At 35.1% G+C, this 13434-nt stretch overlaps 1 protein-coding gene across 8 annotated transcripts in view; it reads left to right on the top strand.

Annotated features, from left to right (window-relative positions):
* Focad (focadhesin) overlaps nucleotides 1-13434 on the top strand; it is a 285307-nt gene that overhangs the window by 154702 nt on the left and 117171 nt on the right. For all 8 annotated transcript variants that reach the window (XM_074051714.1, XM_074051713.1, XM_074051711.1 and 5 more), the window contains one exon: nucleotides 11016-11150. In XM_074051714.1, the coding sequence (XP_073907815.1) occupies nucleotides 11016-11150 (135 nt within the window). The remainder of the gene's footprint in view (nucleotides 1-11015; nucleotides 11151-13434) is intronic.

Below are 13434 nucleotides of genomic sequence, written 5' to 3'. Positions count from 1 at the left end.
GATTTAAAAAATTAAGTCTATGGTCTTAGAAAATAAAAATAAATAGTTTTAATTCATGCTACATTTTTGTTGTAGAGGTTTATGACAAATGATCAATAGCAGAATTCTAACTACAAAATACATTAGGATAAAACTGAGGAAGATAAGGCTATGGGTGTGGCCCTGAGTTCAAAGCCCCAGTAATGCCAAACCAGACAGACAAACAAACAAACTGAGAACTGGAATGGAACTGCAATTTCAAGAAGGAAAAGAATTATATATATTTTTGACTGTTAAGACATTTTTGCATAAGTTTTATAAAATGAACGATGGCACACATAAAATTGCTATGGTATTTTATCCAATTGCATTAAGTTAATAGAGTGTTTCAGTAGTTTTATTTTACTTTTCTTTTTTTATTATATTATTGTTGTACTGGGGGTACATTGTGAAATTTACAAAAGTTCTTACAATATATCATAGTCAAATTCACCCCCTCCATCATTCCTCCTTATTACCCCCTCCCTTCCTTCCTGGAATAGTTTCAGCATGTCTCATTTTTCCATTTTCATACATGAGTACATAATATTTCCACAATATTCACCCTCCTTTTCCCTTTCCTTATATCCCCTCCACCACACACACACTGCTACCAACACCCAGCCAGGACCTGTTTTACCTTATTGTTCTCCTTTTTTGAAAAAAAAAAAAAAAAAGATACTTTTGCTTGTTTAAGAGAACTCTATAGGAGTTCCCTTGTGACATTTCCATGTATATATGTATTATAACTCGAATTGGTTCATGCCCTATATTTTTCTCCTTTCTACCTTAGTCCCCTTCTTATGGTGATTTCAACAGGTTTAAAAATTCTATAATCATTCATGTATAGAGAGTACATAACCATATTCACTTTCTTAACTTCCTTCTTTTAACCTCCCTCTCCCATTAGCGACTTCCCCTTAGTGTAACCTGTTTTTCATAGTGTTGCGTATATTTGTATTGTGAGTAGTTTTATTTTAAATTGTCAATATTTACTATATATTAGAAAATAACTCTACGGCAACCCTTAAACTTATGATTTTAGTTGCCAACTTATTTCAAAACTCTTAGGAATTGCATAAGACAAAAAATCCTGCCTGCCTTACATTATACTTTGAACATGACTTTTCTTTTGTCATGTAGGATTACACTGGTATAATTGGAAATTAAAATACTTAACACTGTCTGATACATAATCTCTTCAGTACTCTCTTCTGTTTTCTTTAACAAGGTAATTTCCCCCTCTATATGTAGCAATTTCTTTCAACACAGGGTTTTGTAATACATGTTTATGTATCAGTCTTTATTACCTCCTAGCGAGTTCCTTGAAGGTAAAAGGTGTGTCTTATCAATCTTTTTTTTCCCCTTTCCTCCAAAGCCCAACTTAGTACCTGGTATATAGCAGTTGTTCAGTTCACAGTTCTTGAACTGAAGAAAAATAAACAAATAAATAATCCTGAATTCTGTGAAAGTATTAGAGGTCTTTAACTTGTTTTGCTTCTCAAGATTTATCTCATCTGGCCCCACTGAAAATTTTTCCATTGACTATTTAGCCTGTATGAATAATTCCGAAAACTGTTACCTTCAGATAATGTCAAAAGCTTTTAAATGCACTTGGGGAACTCTATCCTTTAAAGTGGTTTAAACTGAGTAGGTATTTTTAAGCTTCATCTTTGTAGCTAAAAATTGCTTTCTAAAGTGTTTTTGGAATCTCTGACATGAGGCTTTAAAAACAATTCATCAATTATTCTTGATATATCACAAGTTAATTTTTAATATGAAATGGCAATAAACCATATTTCTAAATATCTTTTCATAGTGCACTTGTAATAGTTTAGCCCTTTAGAAAATTTAGGTAGGTGTGTTTTATATATATATATATATTTTTTTTTTTTTCTTTGAGATTGATTGGATCTTGATATGTATTCCAGGCTGGCCTCCAATTTGTGGTCCTCTAGCCCTAGCTTTCAGAGTTCTGGATTGCTAGCATATGCCACCATGCCCGGCTTTAGATGGATGATATTTTATTCTTGTCGCTCATGGATACACATTGGCTTTGCTTTTTTGTATCTGCTGAACAACTTTGCAGCAGTTTGATTTTCTTAGTCTTACGCTATATTGACTGAATTTCTATTATTTTCTTTTATCACCTTGGAGTCCAATCTTCATTGAAGAAAAAAGGAGAAGGATCTGGCATTTCTGGTTTCTTTTTTAAATTCTCTGTGGTTATTTGAAAGGGAATAAAGGACTAATTAATATCTTGCTAAAGAATAGTTTTGACACATCCCTACTGTGGATTTGCTCATTCATACCAAAAGAATGTCCACCATGAAGTAGATAATTACTCCAGACAGAATCTGTGAATCAGAAAAAGTCAATGTCCCTGTAGGGAGCTCTTTGTGTCACTCTTTCTGTTCCTATAGAGAAATCAATGGGGTTTGCATTGGAAGATATTGTTCCCCATAGGGAGGTAACTCAGGGAACCTGCAACTTCTCACTTGGGGAATGAAAAAGAAAACTAACATCATCAGTCTCTGAGTTGTGAGTCCCTCAGGTGACTAGACAGTCTAGATCAATCTGTTTAATAAATGTCTGCTTTTACTTGTGTCACACAGTTTTAAGCCTCTTCTAGTCAGATGTTAGTTTAAGTATGTACTACAAACTGTCAAATAGTTTCTCAGAAATACAGAATAATTTTGGAAATGGGATAGTGATATGAGGGGTGTTAACATGACAGCAGTATTACCACAGGCACAAATAATTTTGATTTAGACATGTGCCTTTACATTCTTCACCATGAAAGGACAGAGGTCCAGCAACCGTAACAGAGAATCATCAGAATTATTATCCTTTAGTTTATAAAGGACTTAAAAAAGGACAACTCAATATTTATACCTATTTGTTTATTTTCCTACAAAACTGCTTTCATGATCATTAGTCTCAGACATTAAAAGACTATGAAATTGCTTAAATAAACCTGTTAGACATTTAAAAAACATTTATAACCTTTAACCCCAAATTATTAGGATAAAAAAGAATGTTATTTTTCCCATTGTTTCTGCTCCATTGATTGTCTTTTTAAACTCCTTCTTTATCTCCTGTTACTGTGTTTTGGTAACAAAATCATCCTGTTTTATGAACTATGTGTGTTGAATTAGCTGAAGAGGGCTTCACTGCATTGTGATGACTTGAGTCCTTCAATTGTGAAGGCAGTTGCTTTTCCCTTCATTATGAAAGGGGCACAGAAGGCAGTTTTCATAGCCTAAAGGTTTTTATAAAGCTCTCCCTCTGTTGGAGTAAAGAATCAGGACAAAATGAGTAGGCTGTTCTCAGGAATTTCTAGAAATAGCTTTTGAAAGTAAAATTAGGAGATAGCTATCTGTTCCTCTTCAAAGGAACAAAGTCATTTTCACAGCATAGGAATTAGAAGCAAAGGCTCTGATTCTTCTCCAGTTCTTTATTTTTCCCATCAGTTATAATAGCAATAACCATATTTTTCGGTGTATAAAACACGTTTGCATACAATTGTCTCAATGTGGCCTTTGCTGTTAACCTCCTGCTACACATAGAGCAGGTGTTGCTAGTATTATTTCCATTTTGCAGCTGGGGAAACAGACTGAGAGAGATTAATGACTGCCATAGTCTAACAGCTATCGAATGGGAGAGCCTGGGGTTTCTGACTCCAGTCATGTGCTCTTTCCAGTATATCACACTGCATAGGGTCTCCTTAATCTGTACTCTTTAGTGTTGCTAATATTCTTGTGGAAGAATAACATGGAAAAACTACTATTGTCCCTAGCAACAAGATGTACATAATGTAGGCACTTAGAATGGGATAAAGTTCTCCCAAAATCAAACTAAGCAGGACATTGAACCATTTGTACATAAATATTAATATGCTACATGTGCATAATTTATAGGTATTATGCCTCATTGTATTTTATGTGTTTATTGCTTGCTTGTTTTTTAACTTCATTATTGAATGGTGGAGTTAGTGTAGACTGGCAGTTTCCTTGGCACTTTTAAGATCTTTTTGTGTGATCTTCTGGTTTTGTTAAATTTAAAAAGCTTGTTCTTAATTTTAAATTGTTCATTGGCAGTATGTTTATTCAAAGATAAGCTTTGAAGTTTATCTCTGTTTTCTGTGTTTAATAGTCACAGTATGATGTATTTACTTAAAAAACATACTTTTATTTATCTTACTTTGGATTCAAGCTAGAGATTTATGCCTTTTATTGATTCTGAAAATTCTTAGCCAGTATTTCTTTAGTGCTTCTTTCATTCTCCCTTTAACCTTTTATTTTGAACCAATTTTATACTTACAGAAAAGTCTAAGAAGTAGTATAGGGAGATATATAAATAGAATTGAAATATTTAGCAAAAAAATTTCTGGTCACCCAGGATTGGGAAGGCTGAGAAGAAATGGAGAGTGAGAAATGAGTACAGTTTTTTTTTTAGGGGGGGTGTATGTGATGAAAATGACTTAAAATTGATCATGATAGTTGTACAACTTTGTGAGCATACTGAAAGTCACTGAACTGTACACTTTACCTGGGGAATTGTATAACAAATATATGAATTATGCTTCAATAAAAGCTCTTATTAAAACAAATGAAAAAGTGTAGACTTCTTGTAAATTTCCACCCATCTTCCCCTAATAGTAATGTCTTGCTTATATAACTATAGTAAAGTTATAAAACTCAGAAATAAATGTAGGTGCAATGCTATTAACTAAATTATGGACCTTATTCCCATTTTGCCAGTTTTCTCACCAGTGTGATTTTCCTGGATCCATTCCAGGATTCCACATTGAATTTAATTGTCATGTTTGCTAACTCTCTTCCAATTGTGCCAGTTCCTTAGTCTCCTTGGCTTTTATGATCCTGATACTTTTCAAGAGTCCTGACCAGGTATTTTGTAAACTGTCCCTCAATTTAGGTGAATGTGATTATTTCTCATGATGAGATCAAGGTTATACATTCTTGGCAAGAATACTTCAGAAAGCTGGGTGCTGGTGGCATATACTTATAATCCTAGCCACTTGGGAGGCAGAGGTCAGGAGCATTATGGTTCAGGCCAACCCAGCAAAAAGTGGGACCTTATTCCAAAAATACCCAACACAAAAAAGGGTTGATGGAGTGGCTCAAGTGGTAGAGCACCTGTGTAGCAAGTGTGAGGTCCTGAGTTCAAACTCCAGTACTGCCAAAACAAAAACAAACAACCCCCCCCCCCCCAAAATCCCCAAAAACCCTTCAGAAATAGCATGCCTTTCTCACATCAAGGGGGACATAACATTATTATATTTTACTACTGTTGATTTTAATTTGATCCTTTGGTTAAGGTGATTTATACAGGATTTCCCTACTATAGTTACTATTTATTCATTTGTAAGTAGTAAATGTGTTGGGGGGAGATGCTTTTTGAGACATTGCAGTTTTCCTATTTCTCCTCAAATTTTTGCCCACTAATTTTAGCACCTGTCAATAGATCTTGTCTACAGCAATGACAAGGCACTGTGGCATTTGCCTAGTGCCTATTTTTCTCATCACCTCTTCATTTTTTAATTGAATTTTTTGTAAGGAAGAACAGCTCCTCACTTATTTATTCATTCAATTATTTGTATATATCAATGTAGACTCATGGATATTTATTTTATGTTCCAAATTCTTATCTAATTACCATTACTACCATTGCTATGTTTGTTATTCAAACTACTCACGCATTGGCCATTGAGAATTCTTTCAGATTAGCTACTATGCTTTCTCAACAAACTCACATCCTTTTTGTTTGTTTTTTAGTGTCAGGGGGTTGAACTCAGGGCTTCAAGTTTGCTTGGTAGGTTCTCTACTGCTCGAGCCACACCCCAGTCCCTGGGAGACAATTATTTTGTGGCACTGTGGTTTGAACTCAGGGTTTTGTCCTTGACAAGCAGGCACTCTACCATGTGAGCTGCATCTCCAGTCCATTTTGTTCTGGTGATTTTGGAGATTGGGTTTCATGAACTATTTGCCCTGGCTATCCTTAAACTATGATCCTCTTGGTCTTAGCCTCCCAAATTGCTAGGATTACAGATGTGAGCCTGACTTTTACATCCTTTTTTGAACACCTTACTTTCTAGCATAAGAAGATGCTACAGGCTTATATTTTCCTACCCCATCCCTGGAATCAACCACTTCTGCAAGGGTCATGCCAAGATTCTTTTGGAAATGCTACACATAAGATAGACCACTTTATTGAATGCTATATGATTTTGTTGCTTTCTGTTACATTATACCTGAGATAATCAATTTTATTAAAAAAAAGTTTATGTTGGCTCATAGTTTTGGAAGTTTCAGCCCATGACCAGTTAACCTCTCTGCTTTTGGATCTGTGGCAAGGAACATCAAGGTAGGGAACCTGTGGCAGAGTACTGTCTATTCATCTCATTATAGGTAAGTGAATGAGTTAAGGAAGAAAAGTAGAGTACCATAGTCCCCTTTAAGGACATGCCCCCAAATGACCTAAAACCACCCCCCCCACTAGGCCCTACCTTTTAAGGTTTCTACCACGTCCCAGTAGCAGCAGTCTGCAGACTGAGCCTTTAACATATGAGCCTTTGAGAGCTAGTTAAGATCTAAACTAAAGCAATGACTTTAAACTTTAAAATATAGCCTCTTTGTGCTAATTGTAGGGTAATGTAACATGAATTGGGCTAATGATTTCTATGATTGCATTTTTTAATAATGGAGATTCTAGTTGTTTCTTTTTAAAATTGGCCTCTTCTTTTCCATTAGATCTTACTCTTTTATTGGAAATTAAATGGCTTATCTTATATATCTTTTGTATTTCTTTTAATTCATTTTACTGTCTGGAGGTCTTAGACTCTATAATCTGTTGCTTATTGTTTTTTGCTGATTCTTACTCATGTTAGACTGTATGACTATGTATTTTGATTTTTTTTAAATCATGAACTCTTTAGATGGGCTTATTTTTATGTGTGAATTATTTGGAATATGTGTTATCAGAGTGTGCTTCCAGAATGGTGTAGGTGCATCCAACTCACCTCCATGTTTTATGCTAATTTCTCAACTTGGTGGTTTCTAATTCAACTATTACAGTAAAGAGTCAGCCTTTCCAGGGTGCTAGTTTTTACATGGGGGGGGGGTTCTGTACTCCCTGTTTTCCATAGGCTAAAGGCCAGGTCTCCTATTTTTGTGCAGACATTTAAATAGAAGCTTTTAGGTGAAAGAAACTGATACATTTCTTTACAATGCCTGGAGCTACAATGCAAGTATTTCCCTATTTGTTTCTGGTGCTCAGCAGTAGCCCTTTTTCCCCTTTTCTTTTCAGCTCCACTGTATATAGGAGAATTTTCTATCCTTTTCAATCACTTTGAAAAGGTATATCATATTGCTGGAGCAACAGTCTTGAAAACAGACTAGTCATTAGGTAATGAGCAGCAGACAGAATAAACTAGGAAAATCAGACTCATCTGATATAGTTTGACAGATTATGCAGGCCAAAAGGATCAGATCTATAAGGTTCAATAGGGACTCACATGGCAGAATGGTAATGGGTAGAATCAAAGGAGCCTTAGGGCTAGATATCTAAGATGTAGATAAGAATAGCCCAGGGTTGGAGAAGTCAGAGAAAGCAGTTTCTTTGGTTTTCCTGCCCCTGTTTATGTGTGAGCAAGCTTGGTGTTTCAAATATTCACTGCAGGTGTACCTGGCTTACATTTAAGGCCATACTTCATGACTGGGATACTGGAATATTTTCTCACTGTTTACAGAGAGAGTACTATTTTAGACATTAGTTTTCAAACTTTCCAGGAAGAAGACTAAAAAAATAATTCTAAACCTTTAAACATACTTTTCAGGTGTTTCCTCATGCAGGAAAGGACCAGGCTCCCTTTGTACTTCTGTAATTGGTGGCCAGAAGTCTTGTTTTGTTGACCCACAAAGTACATTGAAATTTTTGTGGCAGTGTGAGGTAGTGCGAGGACATCTCCTCAATATCTTTACACATAGAAATTTTCAAATGACAGATCTGTTGTTGACCAACCCCATGTCTGAGCTGTAGTTTTCTCTCTTGGAGGTCTTCCAATTAATCTCAATTAATCACATTTCACAATATCTCAAACTGAGTTTGTCTACTGTATCTCCCATCTCCTACAAATGTACTTCTTCTTCCAGTTTCTTTCTGTTGTGTTTTTTTTTTTAATGTTGCTACTATTTGCCCAGATCTCTAGGCCCCACATACCTCACTTTCCAACTCAAGTTCTTCTAATTCTTTTATTCTCTACTTGATATTTCTTCCCATCTCTCAGTATTTTAGTGCCTTCAGTACTGATCATCTCTTACTTATTACTGTGCTAGGAGAGTGGGGAATAAGAATCATGAGATGTGGTCATTGCCTTCTAAGAGCTTAATATCTAGTTGAAGAGAATTTCGATTCATGACAACATTGAACAATACTTGACAGTATATAATTAAATGCTAAATTAGGTGGTACAGAGTTTTCAGTGTTAGAAATTGGAGGAAAGAAAGGAATTAAATGAATATTTAAATTTTAAGAGAAAACTTAATTGAGGAAGTGGGATTTAAACTGGGTCTGGAAACAACATAGGTTGGAATTAAAGAGGCATTTAAAGTGAGGAGTAAGAAGGAATAGTTAGTGAGTTTACTGAGTGTAACATTTTGGGAAAACTGAAGCCTGTTTATATGTTAGGGACAAGTGAAAAATGGAAATGAGAGCAAGAAGCAGGAGGGAGGGAAGGGATGACAATTGCTTTGACTTTGGCTGTAAGATTACTTCATCAATCTTTCAAGGGTAGCCTTTCATTTTGTATGTTCCTCAGCTTATTTCTAGAGGTGGCATTTTCTTTTTAATTCTAGTTCAAATTACCTTGGTATTCTAGATACTCTGATCCACCAGCCTTCCCCCAATAGCATGCATTGTTTTTTGGGCCTACAGCATACTTTTCTGTGGTTGATTTATGAGTTCTCTATCCTTGAGTGTCTGTGTGATTTCTGTCCATACCTTCTTCAAGTCTTCTCAAGACTTACTATCTCTTGTTACCCACCCTGATGATTCCAGCCCATTGATATTTCTTTCCTCCTTAACTTCCTTTTGAAGCTATTTTGTGTTGGAAATAGTTCAAATCATGTACCCTTTTATTGTCTAATAATTTAGATAAATTTTTTGAGTGGTTAGATTGTGTTTTATATTTTGCTGTAGAAACCTGAGTATACTTGGTACTGAATTTGTAGCTTTTAAGGAACTCTTTTCTTTGAAACCCTGATTATTTGTCATCTCAGAGTTACTTCCTTGTGTAGATGTGCCTGCTGTCATGCCTGACCTATAGTACTTCCTTTAGTAAATGCTAGTTGAATTCAAATCATGTAGTGAATTTCAAGTCAAAGATCATCTGTTTCATGGAAAGTAGGAAATAAGAGCAAAACCCCTAAAGGTAACATTTCTGGAAGATGTCCTTTCTCTTTCTATTCCTTTGGGCCTCTCCTTAATTGGTATCCTTTAAGTATATATTATTCATTTATCTTTGTCATGTCTTTACTTACTACTTCATGTAGTTTTTCTAAATAATTTATATTTGTAGGTAGAGATAAATTGTATATATTAATTGCAGCTTAAGAGAAGAGATTGGAGTGTTTTAGAAAGATTAATCCTGGTTAAACTCTATTTCATTGATCCATGTTAGCACTCTGTCCTGCCTGAATTTTAATATTTTAATGAAATATACATCAGTAAAAAAAATCATCTGTTGTTACTGGAATTGAACTTAAGAAGAACATTTGAGTATCTATAAAACCAGATTTGAAATGACTAGGAACACAGTTTTAAGGAAATTGGGTCATGTTAAAATTGCTATAGCAGTTTTGTTGGGCTTTAGGTTTATTATATCATTTAACAACCTCTTAAAAATCTGAAGTAACTTTTAAAAGTCTTAAATTATTATTTTAAATAATACAATTATTCTCTCACCTCCTTTAAAAGCTTATAAGGTGATTTGAATTGAGAATTGGTTGATTTATATATATTAAAATCAACCAATTTTCTGGGTTCTAATGTAGTTTCAGCAGAGGTAAAAAATAACTCAAAAAACTATAAGAGCTATGTATGCCTGGATTTAGAAATGTGCTGACATTATCTTACCTTTTTTATTTTAAGGAATATATATTCCAGTGTCAATTTTGTATGTAACACAAAGTTGTGTATGAAGAAGAAAGGAAGAGAGGGAGGAGTGAAAGAGAGAAGGAAAGAAAGTGAAAAGGAGTATGCTAGTCAGATTTCTGTAACTGTAACAAAATATCTGAAAAAACAACTTAATGAAGGAAAGTTTTATTTTAGCTCCTGATTTCAGAGTTTTCAGTCCATGGTTGACTGGCTCAGTTGTAGAACACCATGGCAGAGAAATAAGGCTCGATGGAGTGGAGCTGTTCTTCTCATGGCAGCCAGGGAGGGAAGGGAGGGGAAGTAAGGGAGGAACAGAAAGTGAGAGAGAGAGAGAGAGAGATTGAGATTGATTTGGGATAGGATATATCCTTCAAAGTCTCCCTCCAGTGACCCATCTCTTCCAACTAACCCTACTTCCTAATAGCCCATTTAGCTATGAACTCATCAGTGGACTAATCCATTGATAAGGCTAGTGCCCTCATGATCCAATTATTTCTCACTGGATCCTTGAGCTGGGACCAAGTCTTCAACACATGAGTCTTTTCAGGGAAAATTTCATATCTGAACCATAACAGATGGATAGTTATTTGCTTGAGTAACTGAAACAAGTAATAGAATAACAATTGTGTGGGGTAGGCTGGTTCTTCAACAGTTTATAATGGTTTAAAGTTTTCTTTTGAGGAAGTAGTACCTTATGAAATCTTCTAGGAATATTGTGGTTCTTTTCTTGATTCCTTATGATAACATATACCACAATTAAGTTATAACTTCATATGAGTTGGAGTTTTATTACATACTGACTTTTAAAATTTGTTTCACAGGTTGTTTGTATTCGCTCCACTTGGAATGCTCTCTCTCCAAAGTTGAGTTGTGACACAAGACCTCTCATTTTGAAGACGCTGAGTGAACTGTTTTCTCTAGTTCCTTCCTTAACAGTCAATACAGCTGAATATGAGGTATGCATATGGAGTTCAATAAGTTGTCTGTTGTGTATTGCAAAATCGTGAATAAAATAACTACTTTTGGAATAAATATTCATAATCTCCCCCTCTTTTTTGAGGTGGGGTCTTGTTCAGGTTGGTCTTGAACTTGTTCTATAGCTGAGGCTGGCCTCAAACTCATGATCCTCCCAGGTTAGTCTCCTGAATGTTGGGATTACAGACAGGCATGTACCACCATGCATAATGTTTTTGTTTTTGTGAGCCAGAGTCTTGCTATGTGCCCAGACCTGCCCTTATTAATTCTAGTCTCTATGAGTGGTTACATAAAGGACGCCAAGTTTTTATTATGAGAGTATCATCAGGAATTTAAAAAGACAGTTTGTTAAAAATAAGAGTTCCTAAAATAATACTGTTAATAATATTCACAACTTAAAATCTTTTTTTTTATTTCTTTATTATAGACAGAGTAGTCCAGGCTGGCCTAGAACTCACTATGTAGGTCAGGCTGGCCTCAAACTCAAGATCCTCATTCTTCTCCCTCCAAATTTCTGTTTTACAAGTATGCCCCCCTATGGCCAGCAAGACTGATATATTACTGCTTAACATTGTTTTCCATGCTTTCTTCTTTGAGTGTAATAATCAGAGGTTGGAGAATTACATGTATGTCTCCATTTTCTCTTTCATGCTCACCTTTACTCCTTTTCCTTCAAAGAGCAGCAACTGATTTTCATTTGAAGTCTTGATGACAACATACCATTTGATTTAGAGAGACTTTATAAACTACCTCATCATAAATTTCCTTTAAATGTGATTAAACTCTAATCATTCTAAATGTCACATAATGAATAAAATCGAATTTGTCCTTTCTGGGGTTAAATATATAGCATAGTGTCTGGCACATATTCTGTAAGTAGTTGTTGAATGAATCAGTGAACCAATACAGAGGATTATGAGTTTATTCTTACATGTGGGCTTTTGTTTTAAGGTATTAAAAAAAAAGAATCAATTTGAGACTCCTAGAGTATTTAGTTCACCAACAGTCTCTTTTATGGCTATAATTCATAGCTATTTGCTCTTATACTGTCAGGGAGCCTATATGGCTAATAATAAGGAACTAAGACTAAAATCCGAGGCAAAGGCATGTTGTGTGTACTTACATTCTGTCTTCATGGACTGAAATCGGATGCCTTTGTATTGCTTATACTTTACATTATTCTAATTGTATTGCAGGCTAATTTATGAAGTGGTTTGTGTGTTGGTTTCTTAGATTTGCTTACTGATAGCTGTGAGTTGTCTTTTGGACTTGATTATTTTTTCTTTCAGATTTTACATTCTTTTGATTTATCTTCATGTTTATATTATATTAAGGTTTTTCTGTTGTTCAAGCAGACTGCTTTGGGACTGTTTTATATACCTCTTTCCTCACAGTCAAGGAGGTCCTCCCTTCAGTGACAATGGTACCCTTGGAAGCAAAAGTGAAGAACTGATGAAGGAGAGACTCTCCTTCTCTCTTTCCCTTCTTACTTTCTTCTCTCCCCTCCCTGCATCCTTTTCTCCCTTTCTCCCTCCTTTGTTTCTTCCTTCCTCTCTCCCTCATTTCCTCCCTCCCTCCTTCTCTTCTTCCCTCCCTTATTCTTTTCCTTCCACCCTTCCCTCTCTCTGTCCTCATCTGTCTTTCTATCTTTCCCTCTCTTCCTATACATATTTAGACAATTTCTTTTCTTTTAACTGCTTAGAATTTGTTAGGTCATAAGCCAGAGTTCAATTTAGTTTTCCCAAAGCATTTATTAGGTCACTTTATTCCTGTTCATTTCAATATTTTATGTAAGGCTAAAATGAAGTCCATTTTCTTTATAACAAATCAATAAGTCCTTCTACAACATATCCTGTCTCTATTGTCCTGCACTTAGGACTCCAAATAAACAAAGCCATTTGTCATTTCCCTGTGTGCCTCCAAACTGTTCTAGTTCTTTTCTTTTATTCATTTTGTTCTCTCTGTCTAGATTTCCTTTCTTTTTCATCTCTATTTAATGGATCATTGTGTGTACACACAGGATTTTCCAACTGTACTGCTTGTGGCTATGTTCTTTACTTTGTGTGTTTGTTTCCTGTAATGCACATATTAACTTAAAAAAACAAAGGTTATTTAAAAACCTGACAAAAATAAAATTCTGTTCTATTGGAAAACATTTCTGTAAGCAGAAGTCTTATTGCTCCCTAATTACTTTATACTGTCCTAAGAACTTCATTTTGTACTACAAGGATATCTATCTATCTATCTATCTATCTATCTATCTAT

Source organism: Castor canadensis, chromosome 13, assembly GCF_047511655.1.
Source record: "Castor canadensis chromosome 13, mCasCan1.hap1v2, whole genome shotgun sequence".
Lineage (NCBI taxonomy): Eukaryota > Metazoa > Chordata > Mammalia > Rodentia > Castoridae > Castor > Castor canadensis.
The sequence above is the reverse complement of the archived record's forward strand: the minus strand, read 5'-3'. Positions and strand labels throughout refer to the sequence as shown.